The sequence below is a fragment of the Pinus tabuliformis genome, chromosome J, assembly GCF_031772625.1.
Source record: "Pinus tabuliformis cultivar Carrire ecotype Pingquan chromosome J, CPIR1, whole genome shotgun sequence".
Taxonomy (NCBI): Eukaryota; Viridiplantae; Streptophyta; class Pinopsida; order Pinales; family Pinaceae; genus Pinus; species Pinus tabuliformis.
The window spans coordinates 898,616,961-898,635,106 of NC_142295.1; the positions used below are offsets into that span (position 1 = coordinate 898,616,961).

General features: G+C 32.6%; 1 protein-coding gene across 1 annotated transcript in view; it reads right to left on the reverse strand.

Annotated features, from left to right (window-relative positions):
* The window catches only part of LOC149229577 (monofunctional isopimaradiene synthase, chloroplastic-like), a 98,075-nt gene that overhangs the window by 437 nt on the left and 79,492 nt on the right, over window positions 1-18,146 (reverse strand). Inside the window, exons 2-4 of the mRNA XM_089378678.1 lie at window positions 659-757; window positions 331-546; window positions 81-219 (exon numbers count right to left, since the gene is read on the reverse strand). Coding sequence (XP_089234804.1) covers window positions 81-219; window positions 331-546; window positions 659-757 — 454 coding nt within the window. The remainder of the gene's footprint in view (window positions 1-80; window positions 220-330; window positions 547-658; window positions 758-18,146) is intronic.

Sequence of the window (18,146 nt, forward strand, 5' to 3'; positions counted from 1 at the left end):
ATCCATAATCAGTATTTAATTGTATCTTTGCAGAAAATAAAAAACTTGTGTAACATCAAAATTATTGACATAGTACGTACTAAGTGCCGAATGTAGCCTAGCACGTCACGCCCCTGTCTCTTGCAGCCTTCTTCCGCTATTTCATTTACCAGATTGTACAGACCCAGGAAGCATATTTTAATGTGTTCTGGCATTTGGTCTAACAGAGAGTGATCCCGTCTATAACAAAGACGAAGAATAGGCATGAATACATAGTTTAGCAGCCACAATAATTGCAGAAACTTTCATCTATTTTTAGATCAAAAGAGATTTAATATATTAAATCTCCACCTTTTAACTGCTTCTGTGAACATCCTGATGTCTTCTATAGATCCATGAGCGTCATATAGGTCGTCTAAAATGATAGCGCAGGCGGTAGATTTGGTAAAAGCGGCTCTGCACGAAGCTAGCTCTGGTTCAAACATAGAAGAGGAGATTGAGAAAAATATTTCAGCCACGCGATCGCGTGTGAAATTGAGCTCCGCGAAACCCGATGATTTCCACCACCTTTAAACAATGCGAGGTACACTAGCTTAGCTTATACTTACATGAATGAGACATTCAATTAAACAATACTAGGCTTAAATGATTGAAACATCGAATTAAACAATACTAGCACCTTCGAAGCTCGCGGAGCTCCTTTTGGTGTATAGACTGCACATTATTGAAGTCCAGTTTGGCCAGTTCCAAATATTTGCCGTTGTTAATATATGGCATCCTGCTCCCCTCAATTATACATTAAAATACCTCTGAACATACTCTTAATATCAGATATTAATGTCTCGACACGCTTCTCGTCAGCTACTGCCACCTGAAATTAATAGTCGTCAACTATAATGTTTTAGAAAATATCGGCTGACACTCTTGCGACGTGAACCATAATATTTTCCAAAGAAGAAATTTAACGAAAAACAAGAAATTTAACGAACAGCCGCTGAGAATACTAACCTTGTTAGATGACAGTATAGAATCAATAATATCATCCTTCCAAACTGCCGGAGGGAATTGTGGTGTCGCTAATGTCTGAGCAGAAAGCGAATCTGAAGGTATGCCATAAAAATGAAAAAAATAATAGTGCAATTAATCACTTGGCAGGATGTTGTGAACATTTAAATTATTTTCGGCCCAGGGCATGAAAATAAGCGTACCAGTCTTCTTTTTATCGGAGTGATTGGAAAGGGAACTCGAGTCTTCGCCAACACGAGCAATGATGTTGCTTGAACCTGCATATTCAATAATACTAAGAAATCGAATCGAAACTAACACGAGATAAATGTACAATTAAACTTAAAATTGTGTGCGTACCCGATCGTAGGTAGATGCTTCTGTGCTTTCTGGCAGGGCTTCCGTTATTAAACGTACTGAAGAGACGTGGAATGCACTGTGTATTCACATGGGCGTCAAGAGTGAGATGATTAGGTCCACCCAGTGTCGCAGTAACGAGAATATGGGATGGCAATGAAGAGAAGGAGTTTAATTATGTGGAATATTAAGCTGTAGGAAATTACTATAAATAAGCAATGTCCAGGAGGACTTCTGTGACCAAAACCAAAGTTTCGTAGCCGCGTTGAAAATAGATCTCCTCTCCACAACACTACACTCCAAAGATTTGAGATGCCGAAATTTGTTTATTGTCCATAAATTTTCGTTGGCATATGATGGGTGCAGATAAGTCAATATGAAACTTCCTGCATTCAATTTGAAAGCTACGGCAACATACCATGAATAGACTATGGAAGAAACGAGAATTGCTGAACAATTTTCAAATTAGTGGTGCGCTGTTCAGAATACGGACGCGATGATAGGAGCCCTCGAAATTTTTACAAACTGGTAAATTTTTCTTTCAATTCAAAATATAAGTTAGATAGATAGATCTAATAGTACTAATCGATGAACTTGTTGAATAATTTAATAAGGCAAGGGTTTTTTCAATGTCTTTTTGAAAATTTCATTTTCAAAACGTATTGGACAGCCAGGTTTTAATGTACAACTCAAAAATGGAATGCACTTTCAATTCAGAGTAATAAGTTAGATAGATCAATTTATTCGTACAATTACGTTAAAAAATCCTTTCAATTCAAAATATTGGTGAGAGCATTAATCTTTGACTCTCATTCTCGTCGGCTAGATGCAGTTAATTGACTTTCAATTCAAAATATTGTTGAGAGGATTAATACCCACTCTCATTTTTGCCTATGGGGTGTCATACTCACTTTCAGGTCAATTTACTTAGTTGAGTTATATTTTTCACAACATCATTCTCTCACTCTCATTTTTGTCTATTCTGTGTCATACTTAGTTTAACTTAGTTGAGTTGTAGTTGAGTCTTATTTCATTGATTTATTATTATTGTTTCCTTCTCTCTTATGTAATTTATTTAGATGTTACTGAATGATGAAAAGAGTTAGAGCTAGTTCACTTCATTTCTAGTTTCATGTTTTCAACCTTTGCAATCTTCGTCATGGTATGAGAGCACCAAGTTGCATAAAACTCCTTGAGAGCATTTGAAAAGATAGAGAACAAGGAGAACTAAGAAGCAGGCCAAAGCCAAGGTGAGATGGAACCATCACTATGCGAGAAGTCATGTGTTTTTGGCTTAAAAAATTGTGAGGAGCCATAGGGGACACTAGTTGTTGTGTGCCCTCCCTTCCAAGTCATCAAAGTGCATGTATTCATTCACATGGACCGTACAATAAGTGTCATACATGAAAGGTGAGGAGTCGCCAACCTTTTGGCATTGCTCACGATCATTTTCGAGGTTGTTTAGGGTTTGTTCTTGCTCAAACATAGGAGGTGGTATTATGCCCTCGTTTATGTTGCTCATGCCTCATGTGTGGGCATTATGCTCCCTTGAATGCCATGATAGAAGCCTTCATTTCCTTGCCTCTTATGATTGTCATTTTCTTCGTGTGAGGTTTTTTCGATGAGATTGTGGGGGCTCTGCCGTTTACGGGGTTCTTATAATTTATCCCTTAGCGGATTGTTGTAAGTTCCTTGTGGTGCACCAAATCGTGGTAAATTTGTCCCTGACTTATTGCAAATTTCATTAGGTCGAATGGTTGATATGGAGGTTTCATGCTTGAGTCCTATTTCATGAATGTAACCCTTCAAATTCTGCAATTGTTTTTACATGGATTTCTCTTGGGTTTTCTTAGAGTGTAACACCACTGTCTTATTTTTAGTTATAGGAGTTCGTTGTAAGTAAGATTTGTTCTAGTCTTCATCACTATTGCAACGGTGTGTAGGTATCGCTCACAATTTCTGTGTCTTTTAACACATTCTTTCTTGCTAGAAACTGTAGTCTCGGTGTTATGGCTCTATTTTTTTCGGTTTTGTGGAGGTAAATTGATGTTGTGGCTCTAATTTTGGTTTCGGTTTTGTGTAGGGTAAATTATTGTTATGGATTTGTTATGGCTATTATGGCTTTGATTTTAGGGTTATCTGTGATGGGTTATGGCTCTGATTTTAAGGTTGAACAAGAAATTTATTAAATATTGCTTAATTTGACTTGAGAGTAATGTGTTCAAGCACAAAAAAAGCTAACCTTGCCTAATTTACATGGCTATCCTTGCCTAATTTTTAAATTTCGACTCAATTGTGTGAATTTCAAATCTTTAGGGTTAGGGTTTTATATGGGGTTGGGGTTTGTGAAACACTAATTGGGAAGGTCTCTGCGTGATTCTTATTTTATTCTACAGCCTCACAATTTTTTGTGTTTTTTAACACTTTCTACCCTACTACCATACTGGTAATTCACATCACATATTTTACAAGGAGATTTATACCTTTGCAATACAGTAAAATGATCACATCTTATAAGAATTTTGGCATTGCTTACAGAAATTTAAAATTTAAATACATGTCATATGAACTCCATTTCGCATTATTAAAAAACTTTTCATATTGGCAATACAATAGACCATCTCCCAAGGTTTAAAAACTTTAATACTTGCAATATAATTGCTCATGTCCTCCATCCAAACTTGTTTACATTACAGAGAGCCCGAATGATGATATTATACTTTTGACCTTTGTCCAAAATTAGCATCGCAAAGAGCTTGGGTGATGGTATTACAATTCATTTGCACTCACACCATGGGTATCTTATTTAGAGGTTGTTGTTCGATCATTTATGGGTATAAACTATAATAATATTTGTTTTATTCATTATATTTTTGAAGTATTCATATTTATAAAATATTTCAAAATCTACAATATAAATAGGAATTTCAAATAGGGAGTCATAACATTAAAGACAAGATCAAAACCATGCCTTTCCAATACTTATATGCATCATAAATTCTACGCTACCATCTTTACAAAGGTCTTCAATAAGGGTATTGTGTGTGATAGTATCCACAGGTTTTCCCATATACAATGGTGTTCTTATGAACCATAAGCTATCATCATAACGAAGTTGTTAACTTTAAGTAGTTGTAATGTAGATGCAACTGCTTTAGTTTATGGCATATGCCATTCCAAAACTTATAAACATCTTGAATTGTACTCTACGATCTTTACAAAGCCCATCAAGAAGGGTATTGTGTGTGACATTATCAAGTACATGGCTCTCACCATATTCCATGGTGTTCTTATGCACCATATGTTATTACCATCACGACGAAGCTGTTAACTTTAGAGAGGTGTAAAGTAGATACAATTGCTTCACTTTATGGCATAGACCATTGAAACATAAGGGTAGGATGAGACATCTATCATAAAAATACAAATTGATTCCAAAAACAACCTGCACAATTATATAGCAGTACACCACCCATGTTGAGTATCAAGGAAGTCAAGATGTTTTTTGGAAATGCATTTTATTAAAATTAAAAATCATCAGTTGCATTGTCAAACCTTTTTTATTTAGAGTTATGCCAAGTATAAGAAGCTAGACAGAATAGACCCGAACAAAGAATACTTGACTAGGTTGGTCTTGCAATGGTGAATTGAAAACATTGCAATGAACATGTTTGTTACATTTCCAAGCATGGAAGTTTATGAATGGAACCACACCATCTTGGAATAAAATTAATATATTAGTGTCAATAAATTATGTGATAAGAGTAGCTTATTCTTTATAAAGTTTATCTGTGATGAGAGTAGCTTCAAGCTATATTTTTCATGCGATCTATGATGAAATTGCAGGGCTTTTTTTTAATTACAATCTGTTGTGAGTGCTGGAAATTTGTCAACTAAAGGGGTCTCCCTGATGTGAAGTCCCAATTAGACCTCACACTATATGGAGTAGGAGCCCCATCCGGAGTATCGACCTGACTACCATGTATGTTGTAGATTTTCCTTGGCTAGAAAGTTCAACACAAGAAAGTAATACACAGGTATATTAGCAAGTGATTATGCCTTGTGAAATGTTCAACTGCGGAAAGTATCAAGGTCCTTCTACCGAAAGGGGAGAGAAAAGTGGGACCTTTAAAGACAAGTAATAATACAAATATAGAAAAGGCACACAAGCACATACATAAGAATGAATCGTTTATCAACCAGAAAAATATTTCGCAAGGAAGTAATGATTATTAAAGCAAATACAACACACTTTTAACAAGATAAGTACCAAAGCCACTGAAATAGTTCAATTTCCTTAGTACATATGAGAAACAACATCCATCTTAAACACTCAAAAAACAATCTTACAATATTCATGACATATGCATGAAATTGTGTCATCTCAACGAGCTTCTGAATTAAGTAAAAGTTCTTAGATACATTGAAACAACGAACACCACTAGCCCCAATAGTGGAGCATTATAGAAGTCACTTTCTCCTCCAAAATAACTATCTTCCTCTTTAATTCTTGGTAGGAGGAACCAAGGTGAAAATCCATTTCCATGTACAATGTGGGTGTATATATAACAAATGGGGTGATCATTCACCTCCCATGTAACTCTTGGACTACCCTCATCACTGTTTGACTTCTCTATGACCTTTCAACTCCCACATGACTTTTCACATTACATAGATGACTTTTGGACTTCCATTTTACATTACATTTTCCAATATAGAATTTACATAATCAACAAATGATGTGGAACATGATGATTCATGACATGACATGACATTGATGACATGGAAAAGTCAAACAACTCTTTACTACTACTTTGTCTTCAATAAGAGATGTGTTGATATTCACTATCGGAATTGTTTATCTCGGAAAACTTTTACAACCAGAAGCTTATGTGTGACATCTATCGTTGTCTCAGCGTCGTCTAGCCGACAACTCCAGGCATGGAATTAAATTTAAAAGTACATGGCACCGATGCCAGCTTTTGCAATGGAATAAATGTACAGGGCACCGATGGCAGCTTGTGCAATGGAATAAATGTACGGGGCACCGATGGCAGCTTGTGCAATGGAATAAATGCACAAGAAAATGGTTAGCGCATTGAAATTACTTAAAAAAAAAATTAAGTTGTTGGCTCATTCACCGCACTCCGTTCAAATCAATTAATTTGTTTTTAATTATTACAATTTCTATTAAAAATTAAATAACTGTTAATATTAGATATTGATTTATGGAAAATGGGTATTTAAAAATAAAATTATAAATATTAGTATTATTTACCAATGTAGTTATTATTAATATTATAATTATTTAGGAATTTACTTAAATAGTTTTATATTTTTAAAATTTATTAAAAAATATCAATTTAAAAAGAGGTAATATTATTTGTTATAAAATTTGTATTTTATTTTTTATTTTTTATAAGTTAGTGTTGAACAATATTTTACATTTAAGGAAATATGTAATTATTTTTCTTTTTAAAATAAAAGTAAAATATTTTCTAAATAAAAAACAATGTTAACCATAATCTAAAACAAAAATAGATATATTTATTTGGTTGTGGTTAGTTTTAATTAAAAGTATTATTGCTAAATACTTTTTATTTCAACTTAAGGTGGATGAGGATCTTTTCAGCCACGTGGCTCCCCACCCACCAATTTCTTAGGGATTTGAGATTATTCCAATTCTAATAAGTTCATCCATGTAAGTTCCCCTTTATTATCTATAACATTCATTTATAATTCTTTTTTTTCTTAAGTTAAAGTTGACCCATAACCCTTTTATACCTGGTTAATGAGGTAAATGTGTAGCATTCTATGTTGTAATAGTCTTTTGGTTATATATATGAAGCCTTAGGCTATATTAATATTTGTAATGTGGTTGTACTAGTAAAATACAAATAATCCCACTTTCCATGTGCTTGTTTAATTTTTGTCGATATTACAACTCATAAGATGTGGTAAGAATATTTCACTCTCTCTCAACCATAAATAAAATATTCCAATGTTCATGTGAAATAACATAATTTTCTATCAACTTAAAAAAATGATAAAAGTAATTAAAAGCAAAAAAAAATATAAATATAAATGAAATATTTTCTAAATAAAAAATAATGTCAACTATAATTAAAAATAAAAAAATATAAATATAAATGAAATATTTTCTAAATAAAAAATAAAAATGAATATACCTATTTGATTACTTTAAATTACATTACAACTTAGAAGATGTAAAATATTTCACTCCCACACTCAAGTATAAATAAAATATTTAGATGTTAATGTGAAATAATAAAATTTTATATCAATTTTAAAAAATAAAATAATTAAAGGTATAGAAAATAAATATATTTCCAGTTCTAAATGTGGAAGATTTATAATTTTTATACTTGTTAAAAATATTTCAATACAAGTTTTACATAAACTATTTAAATATCCATATTATTATTTATATGAAAGAATATATATATATATATATATATATATATATATATATATATATATATATATATATATATATATATTTGAAAGTAAAAAAAAATGATTATTTCTTAACAAGAATTCCTAATAAAAATATTTAAAGGGAGGTGTGCAATTCTTTCAATTCTTTATATAAAATTAATATGTGGCATTTAAAAAGAAATTATAAAAAATAAAAAATTGATTATAAATAAAATATTTCAATCATTTTGGCTCTACTATAAAATAAATGTAAATATGGGAAAAGCCCTTTTAGATTTCAACATTTGACTTCCCAAAAAAAAAACAAATGTCCCTAACCATTAGTTAATTTTTTCTTATTTCAAAAAATGTAATATACTTAAGATATGTTATTAGATTTATGATCATAATTTAATAAATAAGTATTATGTAACAGTAGTCATATGACAATTATTATGTAATATAATCATTAATATGTAATATTGATTAGTTATAGAACAATTATTACATGATATTTATTTAGTGCATTATATAATATTTTTTATAATATACCTTAGGTATACTACATAAACCTTCTTCAAATTTAAGAAGATTACTTAAATTTGATGAGATTTTTTTAAATCACTAGGAAAAAATAGTCCTTTTGTAGTTCTTTCAATTAAAAAGTGTTTATTATCAGGGATATGCCTTCTACTAAGATTTTATCCTTAAATTTTGAATGGGTTACTATATTTTCAAAAGTTTATCCACATAAAATTTGAGGAACCTTAAATTTGATTTGACCATTAGATTGCCATCTATCACTATATGTCTAGGAATTCAAGGAATCACCTAATAGACTAGGTCCTTCTTAAAAGCTTGTGCATTTATCTATATTTTAACTAAATAATTATGCATTTAAAGATGAATAACAGATTGCAAGAGTCATCCTTCCCATTGGATAATAGAATCTCTTTTGTGAAATTCCTCGGGTGGAGCCTAAGAAACATATATGCATCCTCCTAAAAGTAACAACAATAGAAGAAAGTAGAAACAAAGACATGAAGATTATCCATAACAGCAGAGCTATTGATGCAATGAAATAACCAACTCCACATCCAATGTATGAACAAAAAGGAAATAATCCTGCAGTAAACATGTAGCAGAAAGCAACATCAAGAGAAAGCCGCAACAATAAAAAATGCTAAGTGCCAAAAAGCAGGAGGCCCAACTCAAAAATGGATCAGGTGAAGAGTTAGTAAGTGATTTGTCCCAAGCGAAGAAGAGAGACTGAGATGAATTTCTGGAAGTGGATCGAGCCCAGCAAGGTAGAACATCCACTTTTGGACAAAATTTTAGCTTCCTTGTTGTGCTCATGATAGATGTGAGAGAAGGAAATATGAAGGAATGATTGAGATAGAGTTTTGATCCGCTATTGCTAGGAGAGAAGATTCAGATTCTGAAGTTTACATCAGTTGCTGGCCCATTCGATAATAACTTTAGAGTCCCCAAAGATGGAAATGCTTGTCAATCCAATCCATGAAGCACAATAGAGAGTGCCCCATAAGGCCAGAAGCTCGGCCCTAGCATTCAAACCCTTTCCACCAAACCAAAGGAATCTGAAGAGGTGATCAGGTTCTAGATAAATGATCATTCTACAACCACATGACCCAAAGGAATTGGCTCCATTAAAGAATCCAACTGGAAAGGAAGACCAAAGATAAAAGGAGGAGCGAGAGGGGCGAGGAGAAGGGAAGGGCTCACGAGAAAATTCTTTAAAGTAGGCCATGATCAAAGACTTGGTTCTATAGATAGAAGGCTAGGAGGAACCAAATATTAGTGCATTACGTGCTCTCCAGATGACCCATAAGATAAAAAATTGAAGGGTCCTGAGGGATTTATGCACAACAAACCAATGCTAGAGGTATTTAGGGATGTGATCCCAAATTGAGACAGCTGCAGATTCCAGGAAACTAAGGAATTCAAATATATATTTGTAAAACATAAAGGTGCAACTGACTTAAATGAATTGTTTTGTGTTCCCTTTAAGATACACAAAATTGTTTAGAGGTGAGAATCCATCCCACTAGAGTGTGTTAAAGTGAAATGGAACCATATATTTCTTCGTCATTTTTTAATAGTTGATTCTATTCTAATTTTATTATAATTGGTTGTATTTTTAGAAAAGGGCAACCCTTATCTTGATTGCAGGTTCTCTAAGCCTGCACACATTTCTGCTCAGGCCCACCGTTTATGTCACTCTTTGAACAGATGAACGTTGGTGTTATTACGAGAATTATTTATTGTTATAAAACTTTTACAACATATAACTCCATTTAATGCAGAGTTCAAGACATGGAATTTGGACTATCCATGGGCCTTGTGTAGACACACAAATCTAGGATGGAGCAAGTTAGGTTGGAGTAAGTTATTTTGTGAGTGTTAACAAAGTGGAAACCCTATTACAATGTAAAAACATGGTTTAAGTTTCTATGAAATGGGAATCTCAATGCATATGATACTCTCCACTTAGAAAAATAACCAAAAAAATAACCAACTATATATATATATATATATATATATATATATATATATATATATATATATATATATAATTAATCTTAACAGTATGAAGGAAAGTCATGTAAATTTTATATATATATATATATATATATATATATATATATTGAGTGGATTAAAGAAGTTATAAGTTGGTGAGTATGAAATATTGACTTCCAATATGTGATTAAGATGTAGTAAAGTTCATGGCTATAATAATAATAGTTGTAACAATTTTTAAGTTTTGCTTCGTGTGTGTATGTATATATATATATATAATTGATTTGAGATTTTATTATATTATATATATAATATTATATTAATATAAAATAAAATCTCAAATCAATTTATATATATATATATATATATATATATATATATATATATATATATATATATATATAAAATTGATTTGAGATTTTATTTTATATTAATATAATATTATGTTATAAATTAAGATAATTATTTGTTTTTTTTGTAAGTTTTGGTAGGACTCTCCGATTTCATGTCCATTACATACCCCACTACACGGGAAGGGTAGCGCAAGATTTGAACCCAAGACTTCCGGTTCGGTGAGACTTCATTTCCACGGCCACTGCCGCTTGAGCTACCCCATGCAGACAATTAAAATAATTATTTTTTATTAAATATAGAGAAATGAATATCTATTTTAATATTTGAATTTTAAATTGTCTAATTATAATCTTTTAATTATATATAATTTATTATTATTTATAATTTGTCTTTACCATGTAGTCTCAATAGTCCAAGTCCCATCACCATAAATTCAAGATCAACAATAGGATTCTCTATTTCCCATCCAATTCCTCTTTCATTCCAATGGTTGTGCATCATTTTAAATATTATTAAATTAGGTCATTAATGAGCTGATAAAGAATTAAAGAAAAGTGACACAATTATCTAATAGGGTATCCACAAGCGAATTGAAAATGTTGCGCCATATCCATAGTAACCATCCTAGTGAGAACCAATTCCAACTTTGTAAGATAAGGAGTACCTATTACAAACCGAAAACATGAAATTAATAATTGATAATAAAATTAGCATAAAGCGGCTACAAATTCCAACTCCTATAAGATAAGGAGTACGTATTACCAAACGAAAACATGAAATTAATAACTGATAATAAAATTACCATAAAGGGGCTACAAAATATGAGATTTTATAGTTTCTCTCAAAACTAATAAACTAAATAAAAACAAATAAGCATACCTTGCCAAAATTACAACCTATAAATAAACAAATGACATCATATTATTTGACAGAAATTTGACTATTAGGATATAAAATTGTAACCTCTTTGACATTAGCAAATTTGATGATAATGTGAGTATCTGATGATTGTGGCTTTTCCTCCAACCCATAAGTATTTTTATCATGTTGACTTTCCCTAAGCTTATTCATCAATATTAATTGGTCATTTCCTATTGAAGTTGTCGATTTCTATGCTCTAGATAAGGAACAATAATAGTATAATGTTGCTCCCAATACATACTTTGAGTAAATAAATCATTATCAGCCTTGTGTTGACAATGGTTATCACAATTATCATCTTCCTTATGAGTTGGAGTATTATCATAAAGAAATTCAAAATTATGATTTGGTTGGGGCTTATTTTTCTTCGACACGAGCTTGTCTAGAGACTTGACATCAACATGGACTTGTTTAACAGGGACTTTATTTCCACTATTTCATTGTGCTCTAGATATTCTCTCGGTTGTTAGGAAAAATAATGAGAGGAGGGGGGGGGGGGGGGTGTGAATCAGTATTTAAACTTTCACAATAATAATTTTTCCTTTTCAAACTGTATACGCAATTTTACAGAAACCAAACAGTGTATGTCTGCGACTATAATGAATGAAACCATCGTATAGATAATAAACTTGTAAAACAACTAATTCATTGTCTCTTGAAATTAAATCTGAGTGTGATGCATTTACTAAGCAGTAAACAGATGCAGTAAGAACAAAATAAATCAAAACACATAAGTATCACACATGAACACTATGATTTTTCAGGTGGAAACCCAATGTGGGAAAAAACCACCACTGTTGTTGTCTCAGTCTTTAATCTTCTTATTATAAAAAGTGTTTACAATTTTTGTACTCGTGCATAATTTTTCTAGTACGTAGGCATCTACCTAATGAAGGCTACAACCTTCACTCATTTTCCAGCTTCTACTGGAAGGGAGCTCCAACCCCCTAGCTCTTGTACTGCCTGATATGTTTACCACTATGTAGGTGCCAACCTACAGAAGGCTACAACCTTTACTTGTTCTCCAGCTACTACTAGAAGGGAGCTGCAACCCCATGGCTCTTGTACTGGCGTAAACTTGTACCAGTACATAGGCGCCAAACTACAGAAGGCTACCCCTTCCACTCTTCCTCCAAGGACCGCGTTTCATAAATTTTTAGACTCGATACTCATGGTACACATCAACACAATATGTAAGCCATGTTTCATCAAATGTTCATACTGGACCCATCAGTAACATTGAAGATCAAAATCAATCACCACAACTGTAATACAACCATAAAATACAACTGCATCAACTAATCATTGAAACCCATCAACTCTGAAGAAAAACGCAATTAATCAATCTAAATAGTTAGATCATTGTCACCAGAACACATAGCTAAACCCAGAACACTGCATCAACAACCAGAACCAACTGCAACCTCAAAAATCATATGTGAGAATGTATACGCTACTTCAATGAGGACAATTTGCATGTATACACTACTTTTTGTAATCCAACCTGCGTATACCTCTAAAGATATTGAATCATAAAACTTTTGACATCAAGGGAAAAGGGCAGACCAAGATATTCTCCCCCTTAGTACATGATGAGATATACTATACTGTCCATGCCCCCCCTGAGCATATGAAGAGTCTGCATCAATATTTTTCAAAAGAATAACATGATTCTATAACTCAACTATGTGAGTATGACCAGCCTATCACCAATGTATCATACAGACATCAATCACCCAACTAAGTGGAGATACATCAAATTCTCATACTGACTGAAAATTGCAATTATTACATCATCCTTCCCATGCATAGTGGGGGTACAAATTACATCATATGTCCAAAAGGACTCATTCATAATAGACTATGACAAAAAGAGACATATTATTACACCATAGATCTTTACATGGCCTTTTCATCAAATGACATTAATAACTAAGACCATCGCTAAATTCAGCAACCATGATGCTAACAATGCATAATATTTTGAAGGCTAATGCTCCCCCTGAACTTATGCTACCTGTACATTGTCAAAAATTCATTCATCAAAGCATCTTTATCAATTAAATAAACATCAATGAGAAAAGCATATCAGCAGATTGTATCCATCAACATCAGACTGAACAACCATGTCAGAAATTGATTTTGAGTCTGACCCATTGTTTTTCTATCAGAAAAACATATACACTACTGCCAGCACAGAAACACGCATATATACTCGACTCTCCTTCATGAAATCCATGTATAGAAAACAATCCTCTGAATCTAAACAAACTTGTTTTAACAACAAGATGAGGCAAAAACAACTCCCAGTTTTTTCTGAGATATTCAAATGCTTCTTTGGGAAGAGGTTTGGCAAATATATTAGCAACTTGATCTTTAGAGGGAACATACTCTAATTTAACCTTTTGTTCAAGCACTTGTTCTCGTAGAAAGTGATACTTAATGGGTATGTTCTTGGTCTTGGAATGCATAACAAGATTTTTTGAAATACTAATAGCACTTGTATTATCACATAGGATGGAGATGGGTGGAGAAAATTTAATTTGAATATCTTGTAATGTTTTCATCATCCAGAGAAGTTGTGTGCAGCAAGATGCAACAGCCACATATTCTGCTTCTGCTATAGATAAGGAAATCAAACTTTGTTTCTTGCTGAACCAAGATACTAATCGTGATCCCATATAAAATGCACCTCCACTAGTGCTTTTTTGGTCACGAACATTTCCAGCCCAATCCACATCTATATATGCATGAAGAGTGAGATCTATATCTTTAGGATACCATAGACCAACGTCTTGAGTTCCTTGGAGATATTTGAATATTCTTTTTACTCCCTAAAGATGTGATTCCTTCGGATTGAATTAGAATCTTCCAACAATTCCTACTGCAAGCATGATATCTAGTCTGGTACCTGTTAGATAAAGTAGACTTCCAATCATAGATTTGTACTCTGGTTGATTCATTGTAGGAGAATCATCATTAGAACTGAGACTACATCATGTTACCATTGGAGTACATACTAGTTTGGAATCTTCCATTCCGTACTTCTTCAGAATCTGCTTGAGATATTTAGTTTGTGAGAGAAAGATTCCATCTTTTGTTTGTTGCACTTGTAGACCAAGAAAATAGGTTAGTTTTCCAAGTAAAGACATTTCAAATTATTGTTGCATAACAGAAGAAACGTTTTAACTCAGATTCTTCATTACTACCAAAGATGATATCATCAACATAAACAACAATAATTAGTAGTTTATCATTCTCAATTTTTGTATATAAGTTGTTGTCTGCAGATCCTTTTGTGAAGCCTTGTTGTTGAAGATATTTGTCAAGACGATAATAACATGCCCTTGGAGCTTGTTTCAGTCCATATAAAGCCTTTTTGAGTTTGCATACAAGCTTTGCATCATTTCCCAGAATGAATCCTTCTGGTTTTTCAATGTATACTTCTTCTAAATCTCCATTAAGAATTGCAGATTTTACATCCATTTGATAAACTTTGAATTTTAGAAAACTTGAAAGAGCAAGAAACATTCTTATGGCTTCAATGGTTTCTTCCTCTATATCATTTCGATTTGATATGGGAAAGCATTCACCGTCTTCATTATTATCATCTTCTTTTGTTGATGTCACCTATTTCAAATTTCTGCATGCTTCATTGATTACAGCATCAATGGATTAAACAATTTTTAGGAGTCTCTTATTATAACATTTGTATCCTTTACTTCTAGATGAATAACCAAGAAATATTCATTCTTCTGCTATGGGTTCAAACTTACCAAGTTTTTCATCAGTATTTTTGATGAAACATTTGATTCCAAAAACTTTGAAGTGTTTTACAGTCAGAAGCTTACCATACCCAATTGCATATGGAGTTTGATCACTATTTACACGTACATGAGCTTTGTTGAGAATATTTACTACAGTATGTGCAGCTTCACCCCAAAAGGTGTCAGAAGTTCCAGACACATCAAGCATAGCTCAAACCATTTGTTGAACTGTTCTATTCATTCTTTCCACCACGTCATTTTGTTGAGGAGTTCTAGAAACAAAGAACCGTCTCTTTATTCCATGTTCTTCACAAAATTAAAAAAATTAATCTGATATAAATTCCCCTCCCCGATCAAATCTGAGACATTTGATTTTTAGATCTAATTCATTTTCAACTAAAGCTTTGAAGACTTTAAACTTTCCAAATGCTTCATCTTTATATTTTAGTAAACCAATCCATCACATTCTAGAAAAATCACCAATGAATAAAATGTAGTATTCTTCTCGATGAGGTGACTTTTCCTTGTTGGTCCACACAAATCAGTATGAAAGAGTTCAAGAGGCTTACTTGTTGATCCTTCTTTGGAAATGAATTGAACTTTGGTTTTCTTACTGAATTGACATGATTTGTAGATGGTATTTTGTGGGATGATGATATATGGAAGATCACAAACAACCTTGAGCCTGCATGATTTTCTTATTTGAGAAAAGCTTAGATGCCCCAATATTCTATACCATAACCAATTATCTTCTATTTTTCTTAGATAACATTGTTCTTGGCCTCGTTTTAGTATATATAGATTGCTTGGAGTTCTTGTACCTTTGATTATGGTATTTTTTGTGTCAATCTCACGAACCACACATTGTTTTGATCGAAAGACAACTTCATTTCCTTGATCACACATTTGACTAACACTCAATAAGTTATTCTTTAAACCATCAACATACATAAAATTTCTAGCTTTAATCTTTTCTTTTAGAAAAACAAAACCTTTACCCTTAATGACAGTTGGTGTGTCATTTCCAAAAGAGACATTCTTTTCCTTTTCTAAAGCATTGTATGAAATGAGTTTATCTTTATCACCTATCATGTGTTTTGAGCATCTGTTATCAATGTACCATTGATCTTTTTGTCCTTCTGCAAAAGAGCTATGCCACATCTTTTTGCCTGTAATTCCTTCTTTTTCCATACCTTGGAGTTTGATGTTGTTTTCTCCTTTTGATATGTTGGCCAAAATTTTCTCCTTCATTCAAATTCTTCATGGCCAAAGTTATTTCATAATGAACATTCAATTTCATCTTAAAGAGGTGAAAAGTTTTTATAATTGCTCTTCTTGATTCCTATCATGCTCCTTTGTTTTCTTGCTTCTCTAATCATGACAGTTTTGTAAGAAACACATTGAGCAACGTTATGAATGAGGTGATGGCATGAAAAGCATTGTCCATTAAAGAAGAAATTTCTGTGATCATAAATCTTTTGGTATTATTCACCTTTTGGTTAGTGCTTCTATTGATGTTCACCCTTGGAGTAAAATGAGCATGATTTACTTGGGGAGTACCTTTAGGCTTTTGCTAAGGATTGACACATTGTTGGCTGGTTTTGCTACATTAAGATAGCTTCTGGTGATGGTTGAAGACTTTTCTGATTGGGATGTTTCTCCAGTGTATCCAAAACCAGTCTTTATAAGAGGAGAAGGTTGAACCTTAACGATTTCATCTAAGGCTTCTGATCCTTTAGGAAATCTAAGATTAAGAGATTTTGTCTTCTCAAGTTCCTTTCATGGACCCACTACTTCACACTCTAATTTTTCATTGTGCTTTTCCCTTTCCGTGAGTTGATATGTCAAAGTGTCTATGAATATATTCTTTTCTTCCAAGCAGATTTTGAGTTGAGTGATTTCTTCAAGAAAATCTTCCTCTTCTAAGGCATCCATGAACTTATCATTTTCATAAGCCATGAGTAGTTTAATATCTTGTTCAGATTCATCTTCATCACTATTAGATAGGCCATCACTATCTTCACGAGTATAATAACTTATTCTATTAACAAATTGTTTCCTATTACCTTTTGTAGAATCCTTTCCTTTGTCATGGTTATCTTTATGAGGACATTTAGCAACATAATGACCAACTCTATCACAAGCAAACATTTGAAGGGAAGCTTACCTTTGAATCTTCCAGTACCTAGTTGAGTTTTCTTCACAAAGTTTGCCTCGTCTTCTTCAAATATATATCATGATTCCTTGAGATCTTCCTTTTCTTTTCCCTTCACAGAGGCTTTGAAAGCAGCTTCTCGGATTTCTGATGGACCTCCGTTCCTCATTTCAAAGGCAGTTAACATTCCATGAAGTTGAACAACAATAACAGATTGTAGATCCTACTTCTCTTCAATGGTAGATACTTTTAACTCAAATTTGGAAGATAGAGATCTTAAAATTTTCTCTACTATAGTAGCCTATTTTATTTCTTCACCCAAATTCTTTATATGATTTACAATAACATATACTAGTAAAAAGTAACTAGCAATACTTTCATCACTATGCATCTTGGGACTTTCATAATGAATTTTGAGAGTTTGGAGCTTAGCACGTTTTACCTGGGAGTCTCCTTCGTAGCTCTAAATGATTTTGTCCCATATTGTTTTGGTTGTGTTGAGATGCATGACTTTGATGAATTATGATTTTGATAGACTTCCCAATAATGCATTGATGACTTTGGAATTGGTTTCATATGATTTCTTTTCTGTTGGATCTATGGGGACTACTGCTCGATATTTGTATCCTCCT